Genomic DNA, 14,086 nt, shown 5'->3' on the forward strand with positions numbered 1-14,086 from the left:
TGTTCGCTCGGGTCATGGCGGATGTCATGTTTCTCTTGCACTCTAGAGGCGTGCTCGTCCTGCCCTGTTTGGTCTGTCTAGCCGCCCTTCCAGGACTACGCTGAGTCGTCTATATCTCTTGCGATACCTTCTCTCCTGGGCTGGCAGCTACACTTAGACAAGTTCTCCTCATTTCCAGCCCAGCAGATATCCTTTTTGAGGATGATCCTGCACACTTCTAGAAGGATGGTAATTCTTCCTCGAGACAAGGTCATGGCCCTTCAACAGGGAGCTCGCGCAAGGAGAGTTCTGAGGACTTGATTACTCACCCCCTCATTTCATTCGATTTGCTAAGAGAGTTCTGAGGAAAAATGGTGACGACAATGGAAGCGGTTTCCTTCGCTCCGCTCGTTTTCAGCAAGTCAAATAGACTTTCAGACAATAGTCTCTGAGCTCCTTCTTCATCCAGGGCCTTTCTCCCGGTTCAATGGTTATTAGTAACTACCAATGCCAGTCTTCTTCTCCCCATCATTGTTCTGGAGATCCGAACGGTAGTCTTACAGCAGGTCCACTGCCTTCTGGCGGGTCACCCTATCCGAATTCAATTGGATAATACCACGGCGGTGCCTTACGTCAGTCATCTAGCAGGTACCCACGGTCAGGCGCCATGACCGAGGTACCTCACTTTCTCTGATGGGCCGAAGTCTATTCTTCGGTGATCTCGGCAGTATATATCCCAGAAGTAGAACTCTGAACGGCAAACAAATTCAGCCATCAGGGTTCCGCCTCAAGTCAGTGGGAACTTCACCCCGAAGTCTTCCATCAGATCTGTCCTTACTGGAGCTCTCCAGTTGTAGGTGGGATGACATCCAGACTGAAGGCCAATGTACTCGAGTTCGTGGTTCGGCCTCGAGATCCAAGAGCCATCGCTCTCCATGCTCTGGTTCTGCCGTGGTACCAGTTTCCATAACTCCCCTTCCACTGCTTCCGAAAGCCTTTCGGAAGCAGAAAGGGGCCCCAGTGATCCTCAGAGATCCGCACTGACCACGTCCGTTTTTTTTTGTTTTTTTTTTGCGGAGCTAGTATCTTCTCGCCTTATTGCACGCAGCACAACTGCAAGTAGGGACTTTCTCACAGGGAGTTTTCACACGTAGTTCTTCCATATCGCATACCGTTAGATCATTGGGACCTTATTATTCCTAGGAGCCTTAAAGTAGGCTCCTTTTTCATCCGGGCAGACTTTACTATCAGGGAAAGTCGTCCCGTTCTCCTCTGCGATATTCTCACTGACGAGTCTTCGGAGCTAGCTGCTCTGCTCTTTCAGACTTTTTTCCCTTATTACCTTCGAGGCAAGGTTGTCCTCAGGCCATCTCCATCCCTTGTTACCAAGGTGGTACTGTATTACCACTGTTATGAGGGCATAGTTCTTCCCTCATCTCTTTTGGCTCCAGTCCACAAAATGGAATAAGATCCCCCATATTCTGGACGAAGTGAGTGCTCTGAGTAGGTACGTCTTGAGGACGGCGTCCTTCTGAAGGTTGGACGTTTTATTTGGGCTTCCTGACGGTAGAGGAAGGCTTCCTGACATTTTCAGGAAGGGTTTAGCCGTTTCATCGACCATGATAACATGGTGAATTCTTTTCACCATCCAGGAGTCCTTCCGTGCTAGATGTCAGCCTATCTCCCTGTCTATCAAGGGTTCTAGGCACCAGGCGTCAGCAAGGCACGCCTGCAAGCTTGCGGATTCGTCCAGTCCGCATGCATTCTTGAAGCACTATAATTCCCACACTTCCACAGATGTGAGTCTGGGCAGGCGGACTTCTGCAGGCCGCGGTGGCGCACTTGTAAGTAGCGGTTACACAGGGCCTGATCTATTGTTGTCCCCACCCAGGGACTGCTTTGATTTAAATAGATTTGTATTAACAATAAACAAAACAGAGAAAACATCACTTTCTCATCCACATTTCAATATGTTACATATACCTTTTCTTAATTTTAAGAATCCCCAACATACCCACAACAAGCTCCCCCCCCCCCCCACAGGACAGCTCATCCCAAATCTAAACTCCCCTGAGGCCACCAGTGCCTCAAGTAGTTCTCGCCTATCTGAAGCCTATAGTTCCCAACTTCTATTACTCCTCATCCCAACTCAAGCCATGGAGACCACATTTTATTAAACATTTCTATTTTCCCCCGTCTCTTGTAAACACCTTTTTCCAGCTTTAGACCATGTTGTACATATTGAAGAAATTCCCTCCTCGCAGGTGGTTCTGCCTTTATCCAGTTCCGTGCTATCACTTTCCGAGCCATATACAGTAACCTAGCAATTGCAATCTTCCAGGTGTTGTCCACTCCTATTTCATCCACATATCCCAACAAGCATATTATCGGATCTCTCAGGACTCTACATTTATACGCTCCTTCCACCCGACTCAAAACTACCACCCAAAAAGCGGCCAGTCTAGGACACGTCCACATCATATGATAAATTCCTGCATTCTCACTCCCACACCTCGGACACTCAGAGTCAGCACGCAACCCCGCTTTATGTAGCACTTCCGGAGATTTATATACTCTGTGCAAAATATAGAGCTGCGACAACCTATACGGCTCACTCAATGACAATCGCGGAACCCACTCCAGCACCGATTCCCAGGTTTCATTCTCCACCAGGCCCAAGTCCCTCTCCCACTTAGCTCTAGCCTTTATGGGAAAATCTAACAGATACGTGTGCATAAGGTCCTTATATAGGGTGGAAATAACTCCCTTTGTAGTCCCGTCACCACATACATACTCCAATACTATGTCCTCCTGAATCCCGATGTCAGTACTCTTATTTTGAGCTCCAAAAGCATGTCTCATCTGCGCATGCTGATATTCCCCTGTGGGCCTCAGACCAAACTCTGCCTGCAATTGGGAAAAGGACTTCAACCGTCGTTGTTGGACTATTTGGTGTACAAAGCAAATTCCTTTAGTCTTCCACTCTATCAGGCCTACCAGAGCCGCAAATTCCTTTAAATTACTGTTAGACCATATTGGTGTAAATTTGGTTAACCCTGTGACCCCCCGAATCTGCCTCAATCTGTTCCATAATTTACGTATCAGAAACAGGGTTGGATATAGCTTCCCCAATGCTCCCAAGGAGCCATCCTCTAAGCATTGTATTACCGGTCGTCGGCCTGTCACCCCTTCCATCAGGTGTTGTACTGCACTGGATGACGCCTCCCGCGCCCAGCCCTTCAAATGCTGACTCTGGGCTGCAAGAAAATATACTTCAGGGTTGGGAAAAGCCAAACCACCATCTTCCTTGGGTCCAGGCTAATACGTGGGCATTGTCTCCCCCATATCAAGCTCCTAAAGAGGGCATTAATCTGTCGGAATTTCCCCCGCAGGATCCAAATTGGCGCGTTATGTAAAACGTATAAAATTTTAGGCATTAGGACCATCTTAATAAGATTGACCCTTCCAACCACCGACAAATGTAACTTATTCCAAGCATCTACCTTTGCCTTGAGCAACCCCATAACAGGAGTCAGATTTCTAAGTACGAACTCCGCGACTGGAACCGAAATCCATATCCCAAGGTATTTAAAATGAGATACCACCTTAAGCCGCTCATCACCCATATTCTCACTCGCATTCTCTCCTACACCATCTACCTTAAACAGAACCGATTTGTCCCAATTAATTGTTAGCCCCGATACGGAACCGAATCTTTCAACAATTTCAATGGCCCCTCTCAGTGAATCAACCGGATCAGCCAAAAACAGCAAAACGTCATCTGCATATAGCGCTATCTTTTCCTCAACTTCCCCATATCTAAACCCAGGGACCCCATCAGATTGTCGAATCTTGGCGGCAAGTGGTTCCACAGCCAACGCAAACAAGAGAGGCGAAAGCGGACATCCCTGCCTAGTGCTTCTAGCCAACTTTATAGGCTGAGACAATTCCCCGTTCACCCTAATTCTAGCCGTCGGCAGTGAATACAACAGCTGAATCCAAGCCACAAACTGCGGACCAAAACCCATACCCTTCAACACCTGCCAGAGATATCCCCACTCTACACTGTCAAACGCCTTATGGGCATCCAGTGACGCAATCACCCTCCGGCCACAGTTGACAGACTTCAGCTGTAAATTCACATATAACCTCCGCAGATTAATCGCCGTTGACCTATCAGGCATAAAGCCAGACTGATCCGGATGCACCAGGCTCATAATGACACTAGACAGACGGGAAGCTAACACCTTGGCCAGAAGCTTGACATCAATAGTTAGCAAAGATATTGGGCGATATGACTCAGGTTTCCCCAAATCCTTATCCTCCTTTGGAATAACCACTATTATGGCCTCCCTCATAGAAGCTGGCAAACACCCCCGGGACCTAGCTTCCTCCAGAACCGTCTTTAATCTAGGAATTAACACTTCTCCCAAACTTTTATAGATCTCGGCGGGCAATCCATCGACACCAGGCGCCTTCCCATTGGCCATGGACATCAATGCCCGACTCAGTTCCTCCTCCGTGATAGGGGCTTCCAAGCTCTCCCTATCCACCTCGTTCAGTCTCGGCAGATCCAGACCCTCCAAGAAAGTCAATGTATCTCCGACCGACTCACCGACCCGGGAGGAATATAAGTCTGCATAAAAGTCCGCAAAAGTCCTCAAACTCTCAGGTGTTTCAGATACTCTGCTTCCACTTACAGGCTCCAATGAGTGCACATATGAAGTACTTCTCTGAGCAGCCACCACCAGCGACAGCATATGACCCACTGTTTCTCCCTCCTGATAATAAACCACTCTTTGAAATTCCTGCTTCCTATCGGCTTTTTCCAACAGTACTTTTTCCAATTGATTTTATGCATTTTTCAGCCTTTTCCCAGCCTCAGGAGTTCCCAGTATAGCCATCCCATCCTCTGCATCCTTCAACTCATCAACTGCCGCCCTTTCTGCCTCTCTCGTCCTTCGCTTACACCTACTAATGTCTCTAAACAGTAGTCCTCTCAGATACGCCTTCATTGCATCCCAAATCGTAAGAGCGTCTGTACTCCCATCATTCAAAACGAAGAACTCCGCCACCTCCCGTCCTATACTTTCCATCTCAATACTATGTAACCAACTAGGATGTATCTTCCATTCTCTCCCACTTACAGACTGTGTCCCCGCCAACTTAAACTCCACCTCAATTGGACTGTGGTCCGACAAGGCCCTTGGGAGATATCTCACCTCCCCAACCAGTGTGTCTAATAGCCTATTTCCTAGAGCCATGTCAATTCTAGAGAGCGTGGCATGCGCCGGCGAATAACATGAATACCCTCTCTCCCCAACATGTCTGACCCTCCAAAGGTCAATCATACCTATCTCATGTACATAGGTGCCAAATGTTGTAGTATGTCCCCCCGACCTATTCTGGGTGTTTTTATTTTTATCCCAATAATCATCACAGATGTTATTTAGGTCCCCAATTATCATCAGCGGTGTCGGCCCCCATAGTTCCACTCGCTCCAATACTTCTCTAATCTTCCTGCTTGAGTAGGGAGGTGGAATATACATAGCTGCAATACATACTCTCACTCCATACAATATACACTGTATTAGTACATACTGACCATCTTGAATCAACACAAACCTTCACCTCCTCATACTGTACTCCCGCTGGAATCAAAATTGACACACCTCTCGCATACGTGGAGAAGGTAGAGTGATATCCCCTCTGAATCCAACGTCTATTTAAGACATTCACTTTCTCCCTTACCAAGTGCGTCTCCAGCAAACATATCATTGAGGCCCGTTGGTCTCTTGCATACTGCAAACTCGCGGCTCGTCTGGATTTCTCCGCCAGGCCTCTCACATTCCAGCTCAAAATCTTAAAACGGCCCCCCATCAATTGGCTCATCTTCTCTAAATATATCATTATTCTTGACCATGAGCTGTCTAACATCCCTAACCCCCCTATCCAAACTCTCCCTCCCACCCTTCCCCCCTCACAACTAACCATTCCGCCTCTTTTCAAGAGTGGGGCATCATTGCCCATAGCGAACCCTCTGATTGGCAGTACCTTCCCAACCCTCCTCCCGCCACTGTACATAGCAGAATTCCATACATTCTTTAACATGTCGCAAGATTTCAACATTGATTAACCTGCAAATGCAAGAAACCTAAACAAACTTATAATACGCCGCTTACCCTTCCTCCCCCTTTCCCAGCAGCCATTATAGCATTCCCTTAACTGTAGCTGATTACAACCCAGCTCCACCCTTCAGCTTTCACATCCCATACCCCCTGAGTTGTTAATCACAAGTCTCTTTTCCAACTGACAGAGAAATAATCACATTCAGAATCACCCCTCAGTTTCAGTCTCCTTTTCCTTTAAGCCTTTTAGCATTAATGTCAATCCACTGAGTAGCTTCCTCCGGCTTCTGAAAAAAGTGAATTTTATCAAACGCCACCACCCTCAGTCTTGCTGGAAACATCATGGAGTACTGCACACCCAGCTCCCTCAGCCGTCTCTTGATACCCGTGAACATCATCCGTTGTTTCTGAACCAGGGCAGAATAGTCTGGGTAGATAGCAATTCTTTGGCCTTCAACTGTCAGATCCGTCATATCTCTAGCCTTCCTCAGGATAATGTCTCGGTCTCTGTAATTTAGGATTTTGGCCAGCATGGTACGGGGATTCGCTCCAGGGACAGGTGGTTTCGGTGGGACCCTATGCGCTCTCTCCACCGCGAACACTTTTGTCAGCGCCGTATCTCCAAAAGTCTCTAACAGCCATTTTTCAATATACTCAGTTGGATTCCTCCCTTAAGCTTTCTCGGGGATGCCCACTATGCGTATATTATTTCTTCTGGACCTATTCTCAAGATCCTCATTTCAGCTATTGCTTGAGTGAACTTCTTCTCAGCTTTCTGCAGCTGCACTATATGATCTTCTGCAGTGCTCACTCTCTCCTCTACCTCCCCCACACGTTTGTCAATCTTCTGCATGGCTGCGTTTATCTGGGCTGTGTCCCCCTTAACCTCCTGTATCTGTAGGGTCAGGGACTGTTTACATGAAGAAACCAACGCAAAAACATCTCTCAGGGTAGGCTCAGCTTCTGGCGCCATTTCCTCAGGTCCCCCTACTGCCACCTCCATATTGTTCTCCTTTCTCCCTTGTTGTACCTCATGCTCTCCTGCTGGGTTCTCTTCCTCTTCCTCCTCCTCTGTATCAGCTCTGGTTTCCTCCTCTGCAGCCTCCACTCTTACAAACTTCGGGAGCTTTGCCGCCACCTCCATGCGTTTCTTACATGCGGCATTCTCTTTATCCGCCTTCTCCCTTGCATCGGCGCCATCTTGGCTTGCGCCTGCATCCCCGGCTCGCGCGTCCTTCTGCCTTCTCCTGGTCATTCTCTCCGTTCACGGAGCTGCCGCTCAGCACCGCCGAGCTCTCTGGGTCACCCCGCAGCCGGTAAGCCTCCCCCGGAGCCGTTCAGCGGCGGCTATACAGGATTTTATTATGTACAGCAGCGGGAGCTCTCTGCCGCACGTCCGCTCACATGGACACTCAGGCCACGCCCCCCCCAGGGACTGCTTTGGGACGTCCCACGGTCTGTGTCCCCCAATGAGGCAAAGGAGAAATAGGGATTTTTGTGTACTCACCGTAAAATCCTTTTCTCCGAGCCATTCATTGGGGGACACAGCTCCCACCCTGTTATTAGCTTATGCTTGTTTTTTAGAATATGACATGCTATACGCTCATATATTGTTATTGATCTCCTACTGCTTTTGCACCGAACTGGTTAGCTGAGAGCCAGCAGGAGGGTGTATACTGCAGGGGAGGAGCTAACTTTTTTTGTATCACTTAGTGTCAGCCTCCTATTGGCAGCAGCATACACCCACGGTCTGTGTCCCCCAATGAATGGCTCGGAGAAAAGGATTTTACGGTGAGTACACAAAAATCCCTATATCATCATGACAATCCCTTTAATTTAATTTTTTTGAAATAATACAACTTTCATTATGAAGACGCAGGTCGGTCACTTACCGGCATGGCATTACTAGGATCTTCTCCGTTCATGAACTGCACTTTCACTGTAATGTTCCTCGCTGACCCTTGTCGATTTGCAAAATTAAGGCTTTGTGGATACACGTACAGAATATTCCTGTAAATAAATAAATAAAAAAAAGAACAAAATAAAAACTTGGAAGATTTAAAAATAATGCTTGCTCATGTGTATAAAAGCAATGATACTGACATTAAAGCGATGTGCCTGCGGGTGGCGCTGTGCCACTAGAATCCATGTTAAAAAAAAAAATTAAAATTTTGTGGTCCTATGTGTGTCGGTGAGAAGCGATACAGCGACATTTTGGCTTCCTACAAGAGTCATCGCCTATTTTATTGCTCATTCATGAACTATAGAGGGAATCTGTTGGCGGCTTTTTGATCTCCAAACCTCCACCACCAGCGGACAGCGCCCCCCCATGGCCATTCTAAAGGTTTCCTGTTCAGGGAAGGTGTATTTAGCTGGTGGAGACGCTGGGGAGAAAAGTGAAGGTTGGCTGAGCCTCATCTGTATGCACAGACCCTCCACTGATTTCAATAATGCTGGCGTAATACTTCTTTTCTCCTGTGGAGGCACTGCAGGGAAACTGAACACTTGCAACCAGCTACCCTCCCCGATCACAACTGATCACATCTTAGAAGATGACATTATCTTGCTGCCAGGCCCATATTCCCTGGGAGATCAGCGGCGCCGTCTGCAGGGAGTTATTACAGCTGCAGAGATCGGATATGCTGCATATAAGATCCACGTGATCTGCAGACGGCGACATCGCCTCATTTACACACGACGCTTCCCGGTTCCCGTAAGGCGATCTCATCTGTGCATTGTGTGGCTTTGTTCTGTCTGCTCTGCAGAAATCGTCACAGAAAAACCTCAAAAAAGAAGCTTTAGTGATGGAGCAATCCAGCCGCCCACGTCGTGTGTCCCAACACCAGCGACAACCTGACTCAAAGTTCCTCCTTCGTTTGCAAAAATTTGCACAAAAAAAAAAAAGGGCAGAAAGCGTAATATTAACAGAAGCAATCGTGTCCGCAGGATGTATCAGTCCGTAGGGAAGAGGTGCCGCGTTTAGTGCAGGGCCGGAGCGCAAAGGGATTTTCTATTTTTATACAAAAAAGCAAAATGCCGTGTGTCAGCAGCCAGAGAATGAATGGACACAACTACATCAAACGCGGCAAACTCTTCCTGATCCAAAACCTCTTGTAGATGATAAAATTTACCTGCAGCGAAACATTGTAGAGGAGGAGACCTGCAGCCATATATTGTAAAGGAGGAGACCTGCAGCCATACACTGTAGAGGAGGAGACCTGCGCAGCCATACATTGTAGAGGAGGAGACCTGCGCAGCCATACATTGTAGAGGAGGAGACCTGCGCAGCCATACATTGTAGAGGAGGAGACCTGCGCAGCCATACATTGTAGAGGAGGAGACCTGCGCAGCCATACATTGTAGAGGAGGAGACCTGCGCAGCCATACATTGTAGAGGAAGAGACCTGCGCAGCCATACATTGTAGAGGAGGAGACCTGCGCAGCCATACATTGTAGAGGAGGAGACCTGCGCAGCCATACATTGTAGAGGAGGAGACCTGCGCAGCCATATATTGTAGAGGAGGAGACCTGCGCAGCCATATATTGTAGAGAAGGAGACCTGCGCAGCCATATATTGTAGAGGAGGAGACCTGCGCAGCCATATATTGTAGAGGAGGAGACCTGCGCAGCCATATATTGTAGAGGAGGAGACCTGCGCAGCCATACATTGTAGAGGAGGAGACCTGCGCAGCCATATATTGTAGAGGAGGAGACCTGCGCAGCCATATATTGTAGAGGAGGAGACCTGCGCAGCCATATATTGTAGAGGAGGAGATCTGCGCAGCCATACATTGTAGAGGAGGAGACCTGCAGCCATACATTGTAGAGGAGGAGACCTGCAGCCATACATTGTAGAGGAGGAGACCTGCGCAGCCATACATTGTAGAGGAGGAGACATGCAGCCATACATTGTAGAGGAGACCTGCAGCCATACATTGTAGAGGAGACCTGCACAGCCATACATTGTAGAGGAGACCACCTGTAGCCATACATTGCAGAGGAGACCTGCGCAGCCATACATTGCAGAGGAGACCTGCGCAGCCATACATTGTAGAGGAGGAGACCTGCGCAGCCATACATTGTAGAGGAGGAGACATGCAGCCATACATTGTAGAGGAGACCTGCAGCCATACATTGTAGAGGAGACCTGCACAGCCATACATTGTAGAGGAGACCACCTGTAGCCATACATTGTAGAGGAGACCTGCGCAGCCATACATTGCAGAGGAGACCTGCGCAGCCATACGTTGTAGAGGAGGAGACCTGCAGCCATACATTGTAGAGGAGGAGACCTGCAGCCATACATTGTAGAAGAGGAGACCTGTAGCCATACATTGTAGAGGAGACCTGCGCAGCCATACATTGCAGAGGAGGAGACCTGCGCAGCCATACATTGTAGAGGAGACCTGCACAGCTATACATTGTAGAGGAGACCTGCAGGCATACATTGTAGAGGAGACCTGCACAGCTATACATTGTAGAGGAGACCTGCAGCCATACATTGTAGAGGAGACCTGCACAGCCATACATTGTAGAGGAGGAGACCTGCAGCCATACATTGTAGAGGAGTAGACCTGCAGCCATACATTGTAGAGGAGGAGACCTGCAGCCATACATTGTAGAGGAGACCTGCACAGCCATACATTGTAGAGGAGACCTGCACAGCTATACATTGTAGAGGAGACCTGCAGCCATACATTGTAGAGGAGGAGACCTGCAGCCATACATTGTAGAGGAGACCTGCACAGCCATACATTGTAGAGGAGACCTGCAGCCATACATTGTAGAGGAGACCTGCGCAGCCATACATTGTAGAGGAGACCTGCAGCCATATGTTGTAGAAGAGACCTGCAGCCATATATTGCAGAGGAGACCTGCACAGCTATACATTGTAGAGGAGACCTGCAGGCATACATTGTAGAGGAGACCTGCACAGCTATACATTGTAGAGGAGACCTGCAGCCATACATTGTAGAGGAGACCTGTACAGCCATACATTGTAGAGGAGGAGACCTGCAGCCATACATTGTAGAGGAGTAGACCTGCAGCCATACATTGTAGAGGAGGAGACCTGCAGCCATACACTGTAGAGGAGTAGACCTGCAGCCATACATTGTAGAGGAGACCTGTAGCCATACATTGTAGAGGAGCAGACCTGCAGCCATACATTGTAGAGGAGACCTGCGCAGCCATACATTGCAGAGGAGACCTGCAGCCATATATTGCAGAGGAGACCTGCGCAGCCATACGTTGTAGAGGAGACCTGCAGCCATATATTGCAGAGGAGACCTGCGCAGCCATACATTGCAGAGGAGACTTGCGCAGCCATACGTTGTAGAGGAGGAGACCTGCAGCCATACATTGTAGAGGAGACCTGCACAGCCATACATTGTAGAGGAGGAGACCTGTAGCCATACATTGTAGAGGAGACCTGCGCAGCCATACATTGCAGAGGAGGAGACCTGCGCAGCCATACATTGTAGAGGAGACCTGCGCAGCCATACATTGCAGAGGAGACCTGCGCAGCCATACGTTGTAGAGGAGGAGACCTGCAGCCATACATTGTAGAGGAGGAGACCTGCAGCCATACATTGTAGAGGAGGAGACCTGTAGCCATACATTGTAGAGGAGACCTGCGCAGCCATACATTGCAGAGGAGGAGACCTGCGCAGCCATACATTGTAGAGGAGACCTGCACAGCTATACATTGTAGAGGAGACCTGCAGGCATACATTGTAGAGGAGACCTGCACAGCTATACATTGTAGAGGAGACCTGCAGCCATACATTGTAGAGGAGACCTGCACAGCCATACATTGTAGAGGAGGAGACCTGCAGCCATACATTGTAGAGGAGTAGACCTGCAGCCATACATTGTAGAGGAGGAGACCTGCAGCCATACATTGTAGAGGAGACCTGCACAGCCATACATTGTAGAGGAGACCTGCACAGCTATACATTGTAGAGGAGACCTGCAGCCATACATTGTAGAGGAGTAGACCTGCAGCCATACATTGTAGAGGAGGAGACCTGCAGCCATACATTGTAGAGGAGACCTGCACAGCCATACATTGTAGAGGAGACCTGCACAGCTATACATTGTAGAGGAGACCTGCAGCCATACATTGTAGAGGAGGAGACCTGCAGCCATACATTGTAGAGGAGACCTGCACAGCCATACATTGTAGAGGAGGAGACCTGCAGCCATACATTGTAGAGGAGACCTGCGCAGCCATACATTGTAGAGGAGACCTGCAGCCATATGTTGCAGAGGAGACCTGCGCAGCCATACGTTGTAGAAGAGACCTGCACAGCTATATATTGCAGAGGAGACCTGCACAGCTATACATTGTAGAGGAGACCTGCAGCCATACATTGTAGAGGAGACCTGCACAGCCATACATTGTAGAGGAGGAGACCTGCAGCCATACATTGTAGAGGAGTAGACCTGCAGCCATACATTGTAGAGGAGGAGACCTGCAGCCATACACTGTAGAGGAGTAGACCTGCAGCCATACATTGTAGAGGAGGAGACCTGCAGCCATACATTGTAGAGGAGACCTGCACAGCCATACATTGTAGAGGAGACCTGCAGCCATACATTGTAGAGGAGACCTGCACAGCCATACATTGTAGAGGAGACCTGCACAGCTATACATTGTAGAGGAGACCTGCAGCCATACATTGTAGAGGAGGAGACCTGCAGCCATACATTGTAGAGGAGACCTGCACAGCCATACACTGTAGAGGAGACCTGCACATCTATACATTGTAGAGGAGACCTGCAGCCATACATTGTAGAGGAGACCTGCACAGCCATACACTGTAGAGGAGACCTGCACATCTATACATTGTAGAGGAGACCTGCAGCCATACATTGTAGAGGAGACCTGCACAGCCATACACTGTAGAGGAGACCTGCACATCTATACATTGTAGAGGAGACCTGCAGCCATACATTGTAGAGGAGGAGACCTGCAGCCATACATTGTAGAGGAGACCTGCACAGCCATACATTGTAGAGGAGGAGACCTGCAGCCATACATTGTAGAGGAGACCTGCGCAGCCATACATTGTAGAGGAGACCTGCAGCCATACATTGTAGAGGAGGAGACCTGCAGCCATACATTGTAGAGGAGACCTGCACAGCCATACACTGTAGAGGAGACCTGCACATCTATACATTGTAGAGGAGACCTGCAGCCATACATTGTAGAGGAGGAGACCTGCACAGCCATACATTGTAGAGGAGGAGACCTGCAGCCATACATTGTAGAGGAGACCTGCGCAGCCATACATTGCAGAGGAGACCTGCGCAGCCATACGTTGTAGAGGAGGAGACCTGCAGCCATACATTGTAGAGGAGACCTGTGCAGCTATACATTGCAATGCTTTTCCTCTTATTTTAGGACACGTTCTCCTTACGCCCACACGTCAGATTTGACATTATTGTCTTGCACAGAGTTAATTTTGCAAAAGTGGATGAAGATAAAAATAAACGAAAAGAGAAAAAACTGGGTTACTAATTACTAAAAGGAGGTGAATGTAACAGAGCGAGGATCCTGCACATGTCAGTGGAAGAAGTCCGGTATTGTGCGGAATTTTATATGCAAAACTAGACCTGATGCTGCAATCTGGCACAGACGGGCGCAGATATCCCTCCACTGCTGTCAACAACACAGCTCTACAAAAATAGATTTTTCCTTTCAGGTGCCAAGGCATCTTGAGGCTGCTGAATTTAAAAAATCCCATTACTTTTGCTGAATTGGTTCTAGTTTTTGAGACAATTTACCCATGAGAATAATGCATTCCCCCAATGCCACTAAGGCTATGTGCACACGTTCAGGATTTCTTGCAGAAATTTCCTGAGAAAAACCTGAAATTTTCTGCAAGAAATCTGCATGCGTTTTTGCGCGTTTTTTTGCACGTTTTGGTGCGGTTTTTTGCTGATTTTTCCAGACATTTCCCAATGCATTATAT

General features: G+C 48.4%; 1 protein-coding gene across 5 annotated transcripts in view; it reads right to left on the minus strand.

The window, feature by feature from the left end:
• Positions 1 to 14,086, minus strand: part of DOCK7 (dedicator of cytokinesis 7) — a 131,583-nt gene that overhangs the window by 64,984 nt on the left and 52,513 nt on the right. For all 5 annotated transcript variants that reach the window (XM_069738179.1, XM_069738177.1, XM_069738176.1 and 2 more), the window contains exon 15: positions 8,000 to 8,117. In XM_069738179.1, the coding sequence (XP_069594280.1) occupies positions 8,000 to 8,117 (118 nt within the window). The remainder of the gene's footprint in view (positions 1 to 7,999; positions 8,118 to 14,086) is intronic.

This window comes from Ranitomeya imitator, chromosome 8, assembly GCF_032444005.1.
Source record: "Ranitomeya imitator isolate aRanImi1 chromosome 8, aRanImi1.pri, whole genome shotgun sequence".
Classification (NCBI taxonomy): domain Eukaryota; kingdom Metazoa; phylum Chordata; class Amphibia; order Anura; family Dendrobatidae; genus Ranitomeya; species Ranitomeya imitator.